At 38.5% G+C, this 18,791-nt stretch overlaps 3 protein-coding genes across 3 annotated transcripts in view; 1 reads left to right on the top strand and 2 right to left on the bottom strand.

The window, feature by feature from the left end:
• The window catches only part of LOC128733607 (transmembrane protein 19), a 20,095-nt gene extending 10,234 nt beyond the window's left edge, over window positions 1-9,861 (top strand). Inside the window, 2 exon segments of the mRNA XM_053827324.1 lie at window positions 8,391-8,532; window positions 8,591-9,861. Coding sequence (XP_053683299.1) covers window positions 8,391-8,532; window positions 8,591-9,471 — 1,023 coding nt within the window. The 3' untranslated portion in view covers window positions 9,472-9,861.
• Window positions 6,219-6,905, bottom strand: LOC128733605 (BET1 homolog). Its single transcript, XM_053827323.1, has 2 exons — window positions 6,790-6,905; window positions 6,219-6,728 (listed from the first exon to the last, which is right to left on the bottom strand). The coding sequence occupies exon 2, from the start codon at window positions 6,668-6,670 to the stop codon at window positions 6,311-6,313; it is 360 nt and encodes a 119-aa protein (XP_053683298.1). The 5' UTR covers window positions 6,671-6,728; window positions 6,790-6,905; the 3' UTR covers window positions 6,219-6,310.
• LOC128733604 (serine-rich adhesin for platelets) lies at window positions 9,679-18,791 on the bottom strand. The gene is made up of 6 exons (XM_053827322.1): window positions 17,872-18,791; window positions 14,749-14,843; window positions 11,262-14,560; window positions 11,026-11,196; window positions 10,828-10,935; window positions 9,679-10,758 (listed from the first exon to the last, which is right to left on the bottom strand). Exons 1-6 carry the CDS (start codon window positions 18,102-18,104, stop codon window positions 10,609-10,611), a joined length of 4,056 nt encoding a protein of 1,351 aa, XP_053683297.1. The 5' UTR covers window positions 18,105-18,791; the 3' UTR covers window positions 9,679-10,608.

Raw genomic sequence — 18,791 nt, 5'->3', positions numbered from 1 at the left:
TAAATTCATCAAAAATATATAAGTAATTTGACCGGTACGTGTTCGTTAATATTTCATAAATTATTTGTTAAACTCCGATGCCCGAAAGAATCCGTAAGGTACGTAAGGATAAATAAAGATAAAGACCAACACAAAACAGATTTTATTCTACCCAAGAAGCATGCACCCGGTCAGAGACGCAGAGTTACTAATGCCTGTAGCCACTCAGTCCTAAACCAAACACTGAATGCTCCCTTCGATGTGATGTAGTAGTAGAGCAAGAATCGTTTCAAATTTCAAGCACATGCGCATATTGAATCTCATCGCACAATCAACCGGCGAATAAACGCTGTTAAAGGCAACCGTAAACAACAGAAGCGAACTTACTTCGCCGTAAAACCCGGAGAGGTCCTACTGGCGGTCATGTACGGACGGAAACACGTTTCGTCCTATCGTCCTGCGCGACCTTCCACCAGAACATGTCTACCAGTTCATGCAGCGTCTTGGCAGGTGCGATTCTAGTCATGCTTTCTCCAGACAGACGACAACGAAAGCGGAATAAAAAAATATCATGTTTCCTGATGTTTTCTTTTTCCCGAGTCTGACGAAAATTCGTGACCACACCTAACACATTGAGGAAAGTATCCCTTTTGATTGCCCGGATGCTTTGTTTGCTTCACAGAATATTAGGTACGGTTTTCATTTCTGTTCTTCTGTTTATTGAATTAGCTTGGTTCTATGGAAATGCGCATTTTCCACAAATACTTGAATAGAATTCAATGGGCTTCTTTTTGTATGTTTTCCATAAAATACTGTTGCATTGAGTCAGCTAGGAAATAAACAATATGAGCTAGAAACCAAACCAAAATAAGCATTACTGAAATTTATTAATAAAGCAGACATTGTTTACTTGAAAGTACTATAGGGTAGATGTATCAGTAATAGTGGGTGTACCAGTTCAAGACAATTTCAATTTTCTATTGTTAAATATATATTGGTTAATAGTTTTATCTAAGGTACATGTAGTTAAAATTTGGGATGCTGGTACAGAAACTACAAATTCCTTTTGAACAGACCAATAAGGTGCAATTGGCTAAGAAATGCGTAACAATTCATAGCATTTTAACAAACCTATACGCTGTTATCCACCTGCTGCCATGCTCACTGCAAGCGTTACTAAGGGCGGTAAACAAAATTCCACTATTATAGGCAAATTTTCCACTATTAAAGGAGCCTTACCACTACTTTAGGAGCACAGACTAATGTCTGGAAAAGCAATATTTTAGATATATTAACCAACAGAATGGTATAATTTTAGTATGTATTTAAATTTAAATACTATCTCCTGACATAATCCCTCCATCACTGGAGCATCTACCCTATTTATAATATATTTTACAAATTCCTATCAACCCTTCTGTTTCAAATCGAAGCCGACATAAAATTTTTTAATATACCTACTATATTAATATTCGTACTCTTTCGCTTTCACTCGGATAATTTAGAAATTTATTATTTCTATAAATGCGTAAAATGTTGGTGAATGGTTTCATTTTTAATGTTAAACATTAAAAACATTAAAAATAAAAATAAAAAAAATGTGTAAAATGTCAAACAAAAAATGATGAATGTTCGATACTTTCAAAACTCTTTAAATCGATTAAATTCTTTACTTCAAATAACACAGCTCATTTCATATCTATCAATATCGGAGTAACTCTTTGTATGCTCATGACCCAATTCTTTTCAGTAATTAGTATTCTAATCCCGTCTTTGGTAGCAAACAGCAAAATGAAACGAAAAGATACTTCCTTCTTTGTCCGCTAACCAATGCAACAAAAACCACAACTGCATTTTGTATCGGACTGAATACCTTTCTTTCTTCTACTGACCAGGACAGTAGTCCTACTTGCCGCATCACGCCATTGCATCGAAAACTTGATGAGGACACTCTGTGTACACACCGTTGTCATTGATTATTGCAACCGAATGGTCCATCTCGGAATTATTGTTTTTTTCCATGTGGTACCCATATTTATTTCAACAAACGCAAGGGCTTTCCAGCAGGAGGCAAACTTTGAAAAGCTTCTTTCAGTCACCAACCGATGGGGACGCATGGTAAACGTGAGCATTGGGAGCCGGATATCAGTTGTCATGTTCTAATGCCCAGGCAGAAACAGTATTTCTCACTCAACTACGCTGAACCGTGTAGCCTGGTAAAACTCAGTAGGTGAACCGATTAGACAACACGGTACATGTCAGGAAAGCCAGCGGTGGTTCAGGGCAGGAGCAAAGGAATGTTGTAACGCTTTGCTTCAGTCGTGTCGACCGGTCCGGTAGTCCAGTGATAAAAAACAGGACACCGTCCCAGTTGTAACAAGCAGTTTCAATGGTGTGAAGGATGGTGTCGTACGGCAACTCTCTGTGATGGGCAAACAAAGGAAAAGAGCTCGGAAATTTGGGACGGCACGTGATTAAAACTTAATTTTCCATGCTGTCGAGTTATTGTCGTTGGTGACGGTTTCCAGAATTTCGGATCAAGGCGGCTGGAAGTAATTGGTACCTACGTTGGAACATAAATTTAAATTTTATTTTGAACAGCTGCACTATTACATTATTCAAGATATAACAAACAGTGAATTTGCTATTCGTTGATTCGAAATTCATATAATAAAATTTACTCTCTGTCCTCAAAATGAACAAAAAAGGACTTGAACGGTGTTCGCCACATTGCATGAATTAGTTAATTGAATCCTGCTTTTTCATAATCTGCTCTGCTGCATCCCTCATCGTGTTAAGCACAAGGGACAGATTAGCACATGGTATCTACAATTTATAGAATTAATTTAGCATAACATTCTAAGCTAATCGGCATATCGGACAGCACGGCCTCGAGTTAGATAGCTGTATGAAGTGAATTGGTGATAAATTCTGATCTAAATGTACCTGGAGTAATGATACGTACTTTTTCTTCTCATGACTCAAAATACAGAATTCACTAAACTACACTCGTGGATACAATCAGTTTCGTAATATCAATTTCTTCAAAAAATTATCTATGTCGATCTCACTTTTTTGGGCAAAACTCTTCTCTCTGCCATATTACTGCTAATTAATGATTGTCAAAAGACACTCTTCATGGGTAAAGAAGATCTAAAGATAAACAATTAGCCATTAGAATAGAATAGATAAAATTGATTAAATAATCATGAAGTAATATTTACATTTGTTTTACAATTATGACTTATTTGAATTGGTTCACTAAAAATAGTAAGAACCTCTATTTCAACTACTTGAAGTGTGCCATTGTAATACAGTAATACATACCTCGATATAAAGCAACTTTGTTTTTATATTCGCGTTATATCGAAGCAAAAATGAAATTTATTCCTATTCAAACGAAATTAATCGCATATGAATGGGGAACCTTTCAAACCGGTAACTTTTAAATTTTATGATCATTGGCCTTGCAGTTTAAAAGATACATTAATGATTTTGTTAATTGAAATTTGAAAACCTAAACAACGGAATTGTATCATAACCGTGATCATAACTCATAACATATAGAAAATAGAAATTATTTTCGCACAGTAACAATGCGAGGTCACGTCACAATAAAGGTTAATTCAGTTGTTTTAATAATTTTAAGAAATTACGTCACATCGAGGTAAAAGTTATGTTATATCGAGTTACGTTATATCGAAGTTACTTTGAGTCGAGGTTACTTTATATCCAGGTATTACTATATAACAATTTAAATAAACTTTAAATAAATAGGTATATAGAAAGTACGCATAAAAAATTGTTACAAAAAGAAGGGGTAGTAAAATGAACATGTGCTTAAATCTTACTGTGATTCTGTACACATTCTCTTCATTATGTAATTTCTGCTAGCGGTAAATTAGGTTTTTTGTGGAAAAGTTCGAATATCAATTGTTGACAATAGAATGCATTTTGTCTATTCAATTATTTCCTTCAGATCTGTCGATAAACGTATAGTTTTAAATAAGCAATTGAAAACAAGTCCTACTTTGGAATAAAATGGTAATTTGGTAAAATGAACTAGTTAACTATAAAGGCCGAACGATTACAGTAATATCTCGATATAAAGCAACCTCCTTTAAAAGTACTTTGATACAACGTAACTCAATATAAAGCAATATTTACCTCGATATAACGTAATTTTTTAGAAAGTCTAGAAATTAATAAAAAAAACTGATCTGCGCTGTGCCATGCCTATTAGTACTGTTTAAATTTTAAAGTATATGATATGATGGTATATAATTCTGTTATATGGATTTTCAAATTTCAACTACGAAAATCTTTACAAACTCTTCGTTTTCTCACATTCCTTAATGTATCTTCCAAACTACCAGCTCAATCATCGTAAAATTTGGAAGTTAACGGTTTGATAGGCTTCGCTTTCATTTGCAATTAATTTCAATCAAATATAATCAAATACAATATAATTTCAATCAAATATAATTATAACTACATTAAATTTCCTACAACTTATCCGAATCGATTCAACGTTTTTTTTTTGAGTTGCGGGCAGGCATGGGTAAAACACCGAACCGAGCTTACACGGTGGGCACCATTGCCTAAAACCACTCAACAAACTTAATTTCGTTTTGCACGCCGATCCCGTACATGCAAACAAACACGAAGTGTAAGAAGCATTACACCGGTGGCGTTAGGTTGAAAAAAATTTCAGCCTAAGTTTTCAATGGCCTCGGTTAGCACATTTCCGAGTGTTAACCGATATCGGAATCCACCGTAGGCGAGTATTTTCAAGCTTGCAAAAACACGCATGGAGGCGCTTCATACTTATTCCAATTGGCCGTGTGAGTGAAAGAAATAAAAAAGCAAAAAGACGCGAGTTCACGCTGATCGTCCAGCATATATCCGAGAAACTTTTACGAAGAAGAAATACACGCCATCCATCCCGAGTGTTTCCGAAGTGTTAAAACCCGGGTTGCAAAAAAACAACACTCAAAAGGCACGCGGTTGCTTTTTCACAGCGTACGGGTTGTTTTATCAGGCACGGTAACAGCGTACCGTCTCAAACAAACTTCGTGGCAGTTTTCAAATGCGGCACACAGTTTGGTTCAGTTTTTAGACATGCCTGGTTGCGGGAACATTTCGAAAAAACTGCAACTTTGCACTACGTGAGTAAAAATAACTAAAATTCTGAAACTAGTGGAGAGCAAAAAATGTAGGCACTCTCTTCGAAAATCCAAATGCTTCTCATCGATGGAGCGGTAAACAGCTCGAAATCGTACGTTGAAACGTATCCCAAGTGATCTCAACGTTCAAGAAACAGACTACCATGCAAATGGAAAGTAGTGACAGGAAACGCGGCACCACAGACCCGAAGAATGCCAGCACGATAGTTACCACTCAAGCCCAACCCACCATTTCTATTCGGGATGTGTCATGTTAAATTTTGAATTTATTTTGAACAAAAAAAAACAATGACACGTTCTGGACTACACGTGTACAAAGGTCGGAAGACCCCGAATCGAAGTGACAAACAAGACACTGCGAATTGAAAAACAAAACAAGAGAGAAATATTTTCAAAATTTTATACTTTTCGAAACATTGCTACATGTTGTACCATATGAATGAGATTCTCAATATATGCAATGCATTTTACGTTTTATTATGTTCAGAGAAATAAAATATGAAATTATCGTAGGGTATTCATTTTACCAAAAGTTGCTCTAATAACAAGAATAAATAAATTCGCATACACCCCATTGGTAGTAAACATTTAATCGAAGTATTTATCAAATGAACGAATAGTCTAACTTATAGTTACAGTTAAGGTAAAAGTTAAGTGAAAGTACAGCACTGATCTTGCAAACATGCCGTCGCATATTTGAACCTGGATTGAAAACATCTGTTACAGTCAACAAGATTGTAGAACTAGCATCACAGCCTTCCTGTACTTTAACAGCTGGCTGTGAAGTTTGTTGAATTAAAACAGAAGATCAAGTTTCGAATACGGAATGTCTGCCAGACGATTGACGGACATTCTTGCTAAGCACCTTATAAAAATTAAACATTACCTGTCCAATGCCTGTTTAGGGTAATTTACCACTTTGCCGTGATGTTGGTTGAGGAATAACGCAAACTATTGTGCAGTATGGGGCATACTACAGAACATAGGATAAGTATACCCACCATGATTTATAACCGCTTTTAGGAAAGTAAGGTATTAAATCAAGAGACTCAAACAACCTTTTTTTTGCTAAATAAATAGAATCGTTTCTTAGTATCAAAATGGAATTAGATTTAACCAGAAGTCAGTCGCGTCTCTTTTCAGTATTATCTCAACTTCAGTATAAGGAACAATACAAAGAACACAAACATCACAAACAAGAACATGTAACACATATAGTTCCGATGCCCTCCTTTCCCAAGGCGAACCACTCGCGAAATCGTATTTGACATAAATCCTCCCGTTCGGTCCATATCCTCATCGATTCCTCTCAACAGCTTGTCTTGGTATCGTACTTCATTGCCAATATCGATGGTTAGCGATTTCAGTGCTCCAATTTTACCCCGGAGCTCATCTGCCATTCGTTCATTTTCCTCTTCCAATGCATCATGACTGCCGTTTCCCAAACCACTCGGTCCAGGGTCCTGAGCTAGTGGCTGGTAAGCATAGCCCTGGGATCTTCGCATCCTATCACTGCTAAACTGCGCCACTTTGGAGAGTAGTTATCTCCGGAATGCACGGTATCTAAAACAATTCAGGAGATATTAGACGCGGAGCAAAATTGCTAGAGAAATATTATATGTACCTTGAAAATTATTGATATTATTTAACACGTAGGTGCCAGGAAAACCTAGTAAATATAAAAAAAATTTAATATTTTCGATTTTTCGAATCACTTTCCAGACTAATGTTTACAACTTGAAACGAAAAAGAGAAAACGTCATCATCTTATACGCGAATTGTTCTGCCCGTGCTGCCAGATTCGTGTTTCAAAATCAATCATGACGCAGACGTCAACAGCAAGGGGCTTCTGACACCCTCTGATTACAACGACAGCAGCAAAAAACTTCAATGATTCCCGAGTAACCATTTCTTTAAACTTCTCACAGTAAGAATCGATAGCGATCGTTACCATTTCGAAAACAAATATTCATAATTTCGAAAAGAATCTTTCATAACAATTTTTTCACCAAAATATGGTCATGAACCAATATCGGAAATCTTCGGACAAATAACACATTCTGTCGCAAAATCGTTTATTAATTTTTCTAGTTTTGGTTTTTTGCTGGGGCAAGTTTCAAACCCATCAAATATTTAAACTGTACACTAATAGTAGCGATGGCAGCGAAATCTAGAGTGATTATGTACACTAGCGACATCAAGATTTTAAGCAAAAACACTCCATCAAAAAGACGGGAAACTCTGTCAAAAGTCGAGAGATAGTAACAGCAATGCTATCTGCCGAGTTAAAGTTGAACCAATACATACTATTGTGTGTAAATTAGAATATGGATGTACACAAACACGTAAGCCATGTATTGCCATGCTCGCACACATTTTTTTTTACCAATACATATAAACACAGCTTCAACTTTTGTCGGGAGGAGGGCGTTGTTGCTTTTGTTACTCATAATTTTGTATGGACACGAGGAAGAGGAGCCAGTCTTCTTAATAGAATGTTTTTGGTTTTAACAGATTTAAGTTTGCTATCTTTTTGCTCAAAGGGTGTTTCATCGAAGGATAACTCAATGATTCATGAATATCTTTTCCATCATACTTCTTAACGATAAGGATTGCTGATGTGCGACTGTATTAATGGTATCTGGTATCTATTAAAAGTATCTGCCAGATGACGTCACCTTGATTTGGTTACACTCAAAAATCGATTACTTTCTTCGAGCCTGTTAATCTGTTCTCTGTGGTAATATCTTTAAAGATTTTTATCAAACAATATTGACAACGAAATCGGTGCGAGTCTCGATCTATTACGGTGTTCAAATATTCGAATCGATATTATTAAAAATTAAACGCAAAGATTTATTGTCACAAGGCTTTAGATGTTTTTGCACATAAAACTACAAGGGAATTACACGAATGGTTAACCCTTGGGTTGACTGGAATATTTTCTCTTCACCTTGGAATCAAGTCTCATTGGTTATGTCCGTAAAGGCAGAGGTAAACGAGGTAAACCAACCGTAGTTGCAGCTGTACCTGTACCTACATACCTGTACTGTCTGTAGTTGTACACAACAATAAAAAATAGAAAGTTGATCCGATGTGCACCTTTTACTGTGTTTTCTTAAATGTTCGGAAATAGTACTGTAGGCTTAAAATTTTTGTATAGTAGTATGTAAGTTAAGAGTAGCCCTACCGAAAATTATAGAATATTAAATTCTTACTTCCAAGATTATTACATTTTAACAAAAAATGAACGATAACACACTTTATAAATTTCTACCGGTTCTACTGTGTTGTCTTTCCCTTCCGTTGTCCATGTTTATGTGGATTGGAAATTTAGCCTATTCTAAACTAGCCAGCGATAACGAAGGTAGGTAACAAAAACAATAATTAAATAAACGCGTAATATGACCATATGATCTTTTTAGAAAGCGTAATCCCTCCAACGCGATGGCTTTTTTCGATTCTTATACCGATAATTCTGATGATGTACGGCTTAAAGCGGAAAGGCGTTAATAAATCCGGTGCTGCTTTGGGCCTGTTTTGTGCCATCATTCTATCTATTTCATCGCACGCCTTTCTCGCTTCCTTGGCGACTTTTTTCTTCACATCCAGTCGTGCCACCAGATTTCGTGCAAATCAAAAACGAAAATTTGAAGCTGACTTTAAGGATGGTGAAGGTAGACGAAATTGGGCGCAAGTCATCTGTAATGCCGGAATGCCCACTCAGCTGGCTTTATTGTATCTTTTGGACTGTGGGTATGGAGAACGTCCAATCGATTTTACGAACCTTTACCGTTCTAGCTGGCTCGGAGTAGGGATTATGGGTGCGTTTGCGTGCTGCAATGGAGATACTTGGGCTAGCGAGCTTGGAACAGTTATCGGACGAGGAGATCCATTTCTGATCACCACCTGGAAACGTGTGCCGCGTGGCACAAATGGAGCCATTTCGTTTGTTGGTTTATTAGTCAGTTTTCTAGGCGGTGCAGTTATAGGTCTTTCCTATTACCTCACCATTCGTTACACCATTGACGTCAAAATCCTGGCGCATAGTCCAAACCAATGGCCTGTTATTATCTTTGGCGGAATTGCTGGTTTATTGGGATCCATTGTCGATTCCTTACTAGGTGCAACATTACAATATTCGGGGCTCGATACAAGTGGAAAAATTGTAGAACGACCTGGAAAAAACGTGCAGCACATTTCTGGAACACGGATTCTTGACAACCATAGTGTCAATTTAATAAGCAGCATTATAACTGGTCTTCTGATGCCAAGCATAGCAATGCAATTTTGGAAGGTGTTTTAGTAGAAATAGATTTATACTCGGGGCATTATTTGGATACTAACTAGCAGTGACGAAATCTCTTTTTTTAAATTTCTTAAACAACTTAATTTTAGAAAGTTAGGGCCATGACTTCTTCAGTTTGTTCTATGGAAAAGGTAGAGCTCTAGATTGCGACTTATAATGATCAAGGATATTCTCTCAATAAAAATGCAATAAATATTATTATGAATTTTACTGAAATATTAACCGCTACTTAACACACAACATTTGTTATGTCAATATAAAGATTAGAAACAGTTTCACGCCGTACTTGTATCTATAGTAAGGTAGTCAGTTTCAATATATATATTTGATCATTCTATTGAGAAATAAGTGGTCATTTACTTACAATTTAAGCATTTAAATTAGCAAAGAAAATAAATCTCTGTCGAAAATTCTAAGTAAATCAATGGAAAACGCTTATATGATAAAACAAATTTATACACACCCGCTCTTATCCCCTAATAATTCATCTTTTTATGACACCATTATTCTACTATTTCGATCGACTAAATTGGTACAGCGTGAAAATATGTTCCTAGTTTCTTCTAGTTCAAGCACAAAATAATTACGCAGCATGAAAGCACTGAGTGAAGCTAAACCTACTGGTTGAATTTTCGATTCAATTTGTAACACCAAAGTTGACTGCTGATTTTCTTCGTTTCCCGCCGCATTTGAGTTAGTTATTGCACTTATGAATTAGTACAAATATGTAATGCTACTATTGAGAATCGAAAATTACCACGAATGGTTGCTACTCTCACATCATGACAAGTGTGTACATTTTTATATCTCAATTTGAATAATTCTGTATTGCTTACAGTTGTGTTAAACATTAAATCGTAAAACATTAAAATTATACGTTCGTCTAAAATTTCATACTTGATGCACGGATCATAAATGACTACTACTATCTGTACAAAAGCGCTTTCACCTAAACGAAACACAATCGGAAGAATTAGTACGCTTTACTGTGTGTAGTTTTATACAAATCTGCTTACATCATTGCCACATCTGATGCAGCTGCTATTATACTACAATATCTTAGATCTATACCTACATACCGACTCTAGGTTAGGTTAAAAATGAACTTACAATCTATCTCAACAATGGCGGCGTTCAGGTTTTTTCTCGCTTTTTAAAATTTCGTTTTGATGCACACCGCTGAATAATATCCGACACATGCGTTTTGTGATCAAAAATTTTCATAATTTGTGTTCGTGCTTCATTGATGCCATCGATTATAATTTTACTGCGTTGCATGTTGCCCTAAAAACCAATAAAAAAATATTAATATTTCAATGTTTTCAGCACTAGCATTGGAGTATCAAAGCTTACCTTCAACAATTCATTTATGCGTTCGATTTCGGCAGAAGGTTTTGGCGTTGCCTCCATGGTTTTTAGCATCTGATCCAACTTGTCATACGCTTGAGATTCTAGCTCACACTAAAAGAATAAACGAGTATTAGTATTACCAAACGCCTAAAGAATCATTTTCAGTCATCAGTAACTAGAAAGCACAAAACTATTACTAACCAAATCCTCAATCTGTGCACTAAGGTGATAAATTTTCCAACCATTGACCTTCTGCAGCACATGTGACTGGTTAGATATGTCGACTATGGTAGGCCTTCGTTCTTCTCGCTGTTTTACATCCGTGTAGCGTTGGAAATGATTGTTTGCCGCCTTCCAACTTTGTTTGTATGACTGAAATAAAAGCACAAAAGAAAATCACTCTCCGATCCGCAACGCTGAAGGAAAATATTGCATACCTCTAGCAGACTAACGTTACGAGGTTTTCGATTCGAGGAACCATCTTTTCCGGTTGAAGTACTTTCTTTGCCAGCCGGAGCCGAGTCCTGCGCCGCATCAAGTTTAGTGTTGTTACCACAGATGGCATTATTCGCAACAACAGCAGGGTTTTTAACATTTATTTTACCACTTTTCGATAGTGTGGACGTTTGTTGCAATTGGGTTTGTTGAAGTGGTATCGCTTGGCTGAAGCTGCTCTCACCAGAAGCTGTATTTGACGGTCCTGAAATGTCCATACGATAGCTAGTTTCAACGTCGTTGTTTGCAAAGAACTGTAAACTGTTGGCCACCGACTTAAGACCTTCGGCAACATTTTGCTTGCGAGGTTTTTTACGAGGTGACTGCTCATAGTTTCCGTTACTACCACTAGCAACAATGGGAACTACTGCATTTTGATGTTGAACAGAAGCATGAAGTGGAAAAGCATTGCAATTTCCTTGTTGCTTAGAAGACTCCAAAACAGATAAATGAGATTGGCCTGACTGTTGTTGGCCATCGTGAGAAAAAATCTCCTCATGAACCGATTTGAAAGACAAGTCACTACTAGCATTTCGGTTTGCAAATGCCAATGCTTTGATTTCTTCCTGTTCTTGCTGATCTGCACCGGGACTGGAAGTTGCGCTTACAGTAGTTGATCCATCAGTCGATGCTGGTCGAGACGGTGGTGACAGCTCGCGTTCACGTTCTCTTTCCCTTTGCTGTTCAATCTCCCTGGCACGCTCTTTTCCCATTGCGATCAAAGTTTGAGTCAAATCTTTCCCAGGTTTAATTGGAGAACCTTCTAAACCCCGTTTACGCAGAATACTCGATTGAGGTGATTCCAGTTTACCAGCGGCATTCACTGGAATCAGCATATGCTGCTGGTTTTGCCCACTAACACCGGCACTAGCCGAAGCACCTGTCACAATAATTTGTTGCGTTTGTCCGCCATCTACCAGTAACTGTGGATGGAAGCGAACCGGGACCGCTTGAATCGATGAGTTGGACGACTGCTGAGTTTGAGAAGGTTGAGCCGATATGGACTGATTGGATACCGCACCGGTTGATGATGTTACCAAACCATGAATAGGCCCGCTAGTACCACTACGTCCACTACCAGTTTGCACAATAGCGAACGACCCGGCAGTGGGTGCATATGGTGGCAACGAAGAAACGGTAGTCGTGAGAACACTGGATGAGTTCATCTGGCCACCAGTCACAATCGTTCCCGATATGCTGCTGCCAGCTCCTACTGAACTTGCGTTACTGCTCAATGAGCTGGATGAGATCGAGAAAACTGGACCGCTAATGGCGCTTGTAGTAGTAATAGTAGTCGATGTTAATGCTGAAATGCTTTGCGACAATCCGGGAGCAGAAGTTACGGTTTGCTGTGATGAAGAAGCTGGTGAGGCAGTTACTCGTTCGTAGTAAAATGTCGATGTCGGTAAGAACGTTGTTGCCGAACTACCGATTGAAGCCGATGAGCTCCCGGAAACAACATTCAGTGTACTAGATTTGCCAGCATTTGAACCGGTTGAGACAACCGCACTCGGTTGCTGAGGCCTCGTTTGAATGTATAGAGATGCACCCGTTCCGGATACCGAGTACGGCGAAGAACTGCTGACGGCTTCTATAGTGCTCAAGCTACTTAGTTGTGGAGTTACTTTCGCAATCGGCAGAATCGATGGCATAGTAGATGTGGATGTCCCTGAAACACTGCCAGCCCCTATTGTGGTTGTCCGAACAATTCCGGTAATAGTACTTCCGCCGGATCCAATGCTAATAAGATTTTGCCCACCTCCAGTTGACAAAGTAGCAACAGAAACTGGAATGCTAGCACTTCTACCCCCAGTTATTCCCGATGGAATTGGAATAACAGTTGTAGATCCTCCGCCACCCGCAGAATTTGACACTGAAATAGTTTGCGGTGTACCTATAACTTGTCCCTGACTGACAGTCACTATCTGCGGACCTTGACCGGATGCACCAATCGCACCAGGTGCTACGTTGACTATTTGTGTGATTTGTCCTTGGCCTTGCGTCTGTCCCACGCTGCCAGTTGACTGATTAGATTGGATCAAATTTCCAGTTATGATCGTTGCGGCGCCTGCACCCGCGTTTGAACCAACCTGGCTGGAGCTGACTACAATTTGTTGTCCTGAGGCAGTCTGGAGTGTCGTTGTACCTGACCCACCTCCACTACTCAGTGCTTCTTGACTACTCGTTCCAGTTCCAGCATTTCCAGACAGCTGAGCGGCCGCAACAGGAGTAAGTTTTCCAACTTGCGCGATTGTCAAACTAGGCTGAATGCTACTATGCGGAATGCGGTTATTAACAATCAACGGCTGAATGTTTAGCAGATTAGTTGGTAATCTACCGCTACTGATAACTTGTCCGCTCTGTGGATTCTGTACCTGAATTATTCGAGCCGGTATAGTATTGGAAATGTTCGCCGTAGAAACAGTCGCAGTTCGATTTTGAGCACCGCCAGAAGCTATCGTAGTAAGAACTGTTGTTGGAGCAAGTACAGATACGCTGGGTGGACGTATGCTAATACTGCCGGCGGACACGCGCACTCCAATATTGGTCGTTGGGAGACGTTGAATGGGACGAACACCAGTAGGTCGCTGCTGTGGAAGGGTAGTCGCCAGTGTTAGGCGCTGAGGATTCGTTCCACTATTGTACGGTTGTTGAGCGCTATTGTTCGTATAAACAAGTGTTGAAGTAATTTGGCGTTGCGGCGGAAGAACCGCTGTTGCCAAAGTGGCCACAAATGCCTGTGACTGATTCCCACCTCCACTGATGGATACGTTTTGCTGATTCGATTGCGTTGTTGCCTGGTGCGCCACGACGTTTGCCGTAATAGTGGCATTGTTGATTCCTCCCGATGATTGATTTGCAGGGATGGTTTGCGCAACAACCCTCGCACGTGGTGCTTGAGTAATGCTGTTGGCCCGAATCAGCTGAGTCGGAACTTGAACCTGCACATTTGGCATCCAGGTGGTCGTACCTTGCGATATTATTGTAGCCGACGGTGACGACGTTCGAGAAGGGACCGGTTGACGCACGTAAGTGTGAAGGTTAGCACTGATGGGGGGTGTTGGGATACGAATCGGTGTCGTAATAGTTGCCCGTGGTCCTTGAATGTTGGCAACTGTTTGTGGCACTCGCGCAGGCACGTGATAGGTGCTCGGCGTTTGAGCTCGCGACACTGTGATTGATGTTTGCGTAACTGTTCGTGCCGGAAGAGCCGTAATTTGTGTTCGATTGGTACCACCGTCTGTAAAATGTAAATGCATATCAGGATCAAGCAACATTTCTATCTTATCAATACAACGACTAGAATAAATTTTTATCAGCAAAACAAACTTATTCTTGAAACCTAATCGAATGACAACTAAAAAATATAACAGTTTGTTCTACTATTTGTATTATATAAAGAGCAGCTGACTGTCTTTGCAGACTCACCTTGCTTCAAATTAATCGCCTGGCGATAGAAAGCCTGTGGAGTAGCACTGCTCGGAATGACAACACGCATCTGATTGCCGGCCGAGTTATTGATTCTGTGACAGAAAAACACAATCTATTAGCAAAACAGGTAAAAGCAATACTCAGCAGCATACACAGAAAACATACATCGATAACGATAAGCACGACACACGCGACAACAGCGCTTTCTTTTTCTTGTCCTTTTTCTTCTTGGACGTGACCAAAACCATACATTCTGACGTATCATATTCACTATTTTTTACACCTTGTCGCTTCAACAGAAAAGTGAAGAATACTAATAAAAAGCAGTTTGCTAATTCATTCCACAGAAATGCATGGTTTGATCGGTGTAACATTTTTACTTTTCTTGTACATCACTCATACACATACTGACAAAGTATTTACAGTGTCGTCAATAATATTAATTTACGATGTATCACTTGTTTCAAATAAATATCTAGCAGAATACGCTATTTTTTTATAAAAAAAATATTTCACTTTTTGTACTGGTGTATCCTCTTGTTTGCGTCGTTTTCAACTTAGAAGTACGTTTTTCTTTCTATACTTTAGAAATACGAGAAATGAATATGTAACGAAAAGTGGTTAAGTTTGGACGCTTACAACGCAACCATTTTTCAATAGGTTTTAGAGATATTTGCATCACTCGATAAGAAATTTTTCTATGCATAAATGATGCAGATAATTTAAGTGGAATTTGTCAACTCACTATTGAAATAAGCATAAATATCAAGCACTGTCAATAATTAACAAATCAACGAATCACATGTATGTACGCTTTTGTTTTCCACGCCCGTAACGACAAGTTCATAAACTTGCGAGTTCAACTACCTCGTTTTTAGACAAGAGTAACAGCTTCCCCGTCCAATGAATTAGAGATTATTTGTTTGTTTGAACTTACAACTTAGCCCAAATTGATGTCCTGTACGTAACTAATTTGTAAAAGGATTAAAACCACCCTTTTTTTTCGATCGTTCATATTTAAATATAGTGTTTAAACATTGACCCGACGATTGTGATGTCCGGAACATAAAATGTGTTCGTGGTATAAAGCATCTTCCCCTCCCTCACCACCAATCATTTCGTGATATTGAACTTATTCGAAACTGAAGTCTTGTACGAAAACACGGTAAACGGAATTTTCGTGCGTATGACGTGACGCAGCAATTCTCAGAGTGAATGTCGCACTCAAAGATTAGCGATGGTGTTATCCAAAAATAGGTTACGGACGTTTGATTTGCTGCTTTGCATTAGTTGGTGAAAAGCAGAGAGCTAAGAAAACTTGCAAGGTATACTACAGAACTTTTACCGGCTATTATTATGGACTGGGTAGACACATTGTATATAAAGATAAATACACTTCAAGTCAATCACAATGCATGGTGCTCTCAACTATTTTCGAAAGCGAATCAATTTTGTAAAAGATAACCCAAATTAATTCTTTATTATTTTCTGTTTAACCGAAAGTTGTGCGTCCAAAGACAAATTTTTTATGTTTTGATTTTGAGCAGCTTTCTTAAGCACGTTAACGTATGTCGCTCATCACCTGGTAATTTAATCAGTTTTATCAGGTTTATACAAAGGTGCTACAAATCACGCAAAAATCTTCAAAATGCGATATAACCGCCAATCTCTAGAGGATGTGCAACTGTGATCTGGTGACTTAAATCTTAGTAGATCTATAATATTCTAAAAAAATATTTACAAATTGATAAAAATGATATTTCTGGCTATAGTTTTCAAAAGGTCATGCATTATGCATGTAAAAGGGTTGATTATGCGACCTTCTGAAAACTAAAGCCAGATTTCAAGGTATTCACTACAATGCTGTGAATCATAAAGTTGGGTAACGAACAGTTGAACGTTAGAAAAATGTCAAGCATAGCCGAACTGTATCTTTATTTGTAGTTCTATGTCAACCACCCGTTCGTGCCCTTAAGGGTCAAACAGAATGCTGTGTCAACGCGTCCGTCAGTGCTATTCTGACAAATTTCCCATGGGTTTACTGTCAAATGGACGGTGACGGATGCGTTGACGCAGCATTCTGTTTGGGTCTTTAGACACAGACTTTCATACTTTTTTTAGTTTGAAATAAAGCCTAACTTATGGCAGTTTGTAGACCCAAAACAGGGGTTCTGTTCTTGCCACACTGAATAATTCTTGTTTCAAACAAAAACTGCTTTTGAAATTTACAGAATCGTTGATGACTCATTTCTCCTTAGCGACTGCATTTATTTTTTCGGCCTAGGCCTAGTTTCGGCACCTGGTTTTGATGCTCTTTTAAAAACAATAGAATAGTTACATTTTTAAGAATTCATGCAATATTCGGTTTTATTCTAGTTATGTGTCGAAAGCGTCACACGCAATGAGGTATAAAGAGGTGTGAAAGAAAAAGGCCCCTGATAGTATTAGTAACAAAAAAAAAGGCGAGGAAGAAGAAGACGTTTGATGGGATTAGTAGCGAAAAATCAGAAAACGACATCAAACTACAAAAACAAACCGCGCCGAACAATGGGGCTTGTTTTTGGAGTTTGACGTCACGCTTGATCGTGATTGGTCGTATGACGATTTCACCCACACCATGATGAAATTTCTTCTTGGCACTAACATCGCCACACCTGTATATACCACATTGCACCTGTATGCAAAGCTGCTAACAAATTTTAAGGTGAAAGGCGTAGGGCTACAAGCCCAACATTCTCACAAGTGTATCACAAGAAAAAAAATATTAGACAGGTACTAAAAACTGCCATATTGTTATAGGTGATGCATGGAAATTCTATTTATCTAAGAAAACTACAATTTTCAGATCACGATGAGTACCATTAACTCGAGTATATAGTTTCTTTGCGTTTACCACGTGTATGGCAGGTTTTAAACAGAAACTGAATGATTTTATGCAAAAAATATATTTTGAAAACCAAATTCGATAATGGAAATTTATCATGCTGAAAAGATTATTGCCAACACTGTCCAATTTTAGGCGCATATTGACTTATGGTATATACTTCGCTTGCACAACTACATTCTCCAAATAAATCGCAATATTCTCCTCTTTGCAAAGAAGAAAACGAAGAAACTCACCTATAGGTTGTTGGCATATTTGTTTTTTCGGTCGGTCGGACCAAAACCTTTGAAGCTGATGCTAGGTCAATCGGATATGTGGTCGCGGCAGCCGTTGACGCAGAGACGGCCCCAGTTCCTGATCCTCCAACTCCGGCAGCACCAATCGACGAACCGGATACAGCAAAGCCTTCCGCACCTTGCATTTTAGGTCCACCTCCGGTGACTGATTTGTCCCCGTCAGAAGTACTCATTATGACTTTTTCGCTCTAAATGTTTGTATTTAACAATAATATTTAACGGCTTGTAATTTTTAATGGCAATGCCAATATAGCACTTCTTTCCACGCAATCACTTCAGGGAACCTCTAACCCTCAATACATATGCACAAGCGGGATTCTTTGATCTGATGGCCGCCTAAACCCGAACAGTTTTTCGAATTCTCATCCTTTGCAAGCCAATGACTCGACGTAACAAAACGGTGAAGCGGGCCATGGTCAGCTAAATCCAGCTGACAATGCTCTTTTATTGCTTGCGTCCTGTTTCAAGCTAATTTAATCTCTTTCGCCTAACCTCTTGTGATCAAAAAAATTAACCCAGCTTGTAGAAAACCTTAAAAAACAGGAAAATTCTCGACCACCAGCTGCTCTCAAGGCAATCTGGAAGCCAACGCGATGCCAGCAATTTGAGAAAAACGAGTTTTTCTTCCAAAAGTGGGTTGTAATGATTCCGGCGGAAATTTCACTTTTTCCACTGGGCTTTACAAAGGAACATCCTGTTTATAGCAAACTTGTAGAATATATCGATATATCTCAACTTTCGCACCACTTTTTCAATTTAACAACGAGCAAAATAGAACGATTTTTATCAGTTAATAAACAGTGCACAAAATCACCATGCAAATGTACGCGCTTTTCATTCGTTTTGCTGCGATACGAAAT

Source organism: Sabethes cyaneus, chromosome 2, assembly GCF_943734655.1.
Source record: "Sabethes cyaneus chromosome 2, idSabCyanKW18_F2, whole genome shotgun sequence".
NCBI classification, from domain to species: Eukaryota; Metazoa; Arthropoda; class Insecta; order Diptera; family Culicidae; genus Sabethes; species Sabethes cyaneus.
This window is presented reverse-complemented; position numbering and strand designations above follow the sequence as displayed.

Excerpts from the sequence above, each read along its gene's own strand:
- LOC128733605 (XM_053827323.1), bottom strand. The coding sequence starts at position 6,670 with ATGCGAAGATCCCAGGGCTATGCTTACCAGCCACTAGCTCAGGACCCT.
- LOC128733604 (XM_053827322.1), bottom strand. The coding sequence starts at position 18,104 with ATGAGTACTTCTGACGGGGACAAATCAGTCACCGGAGGTGGACCTAAA. Across the intron at positions 14,844-17,871 it reads AATATGCCAACAACCTATAG|AATCAATAACTCGGCCGGCA; the intron begins GTGAGTTTCTTC and ends TTTCTGTCACAG. Across the intron at positions 14,561-14,748 it reads GGCGATTAATTTGAAGCAAG|ACGGTGGTACCAATCGAACA; the intron begins GTGAGTCTGCAA and ends TACATTTTACAG.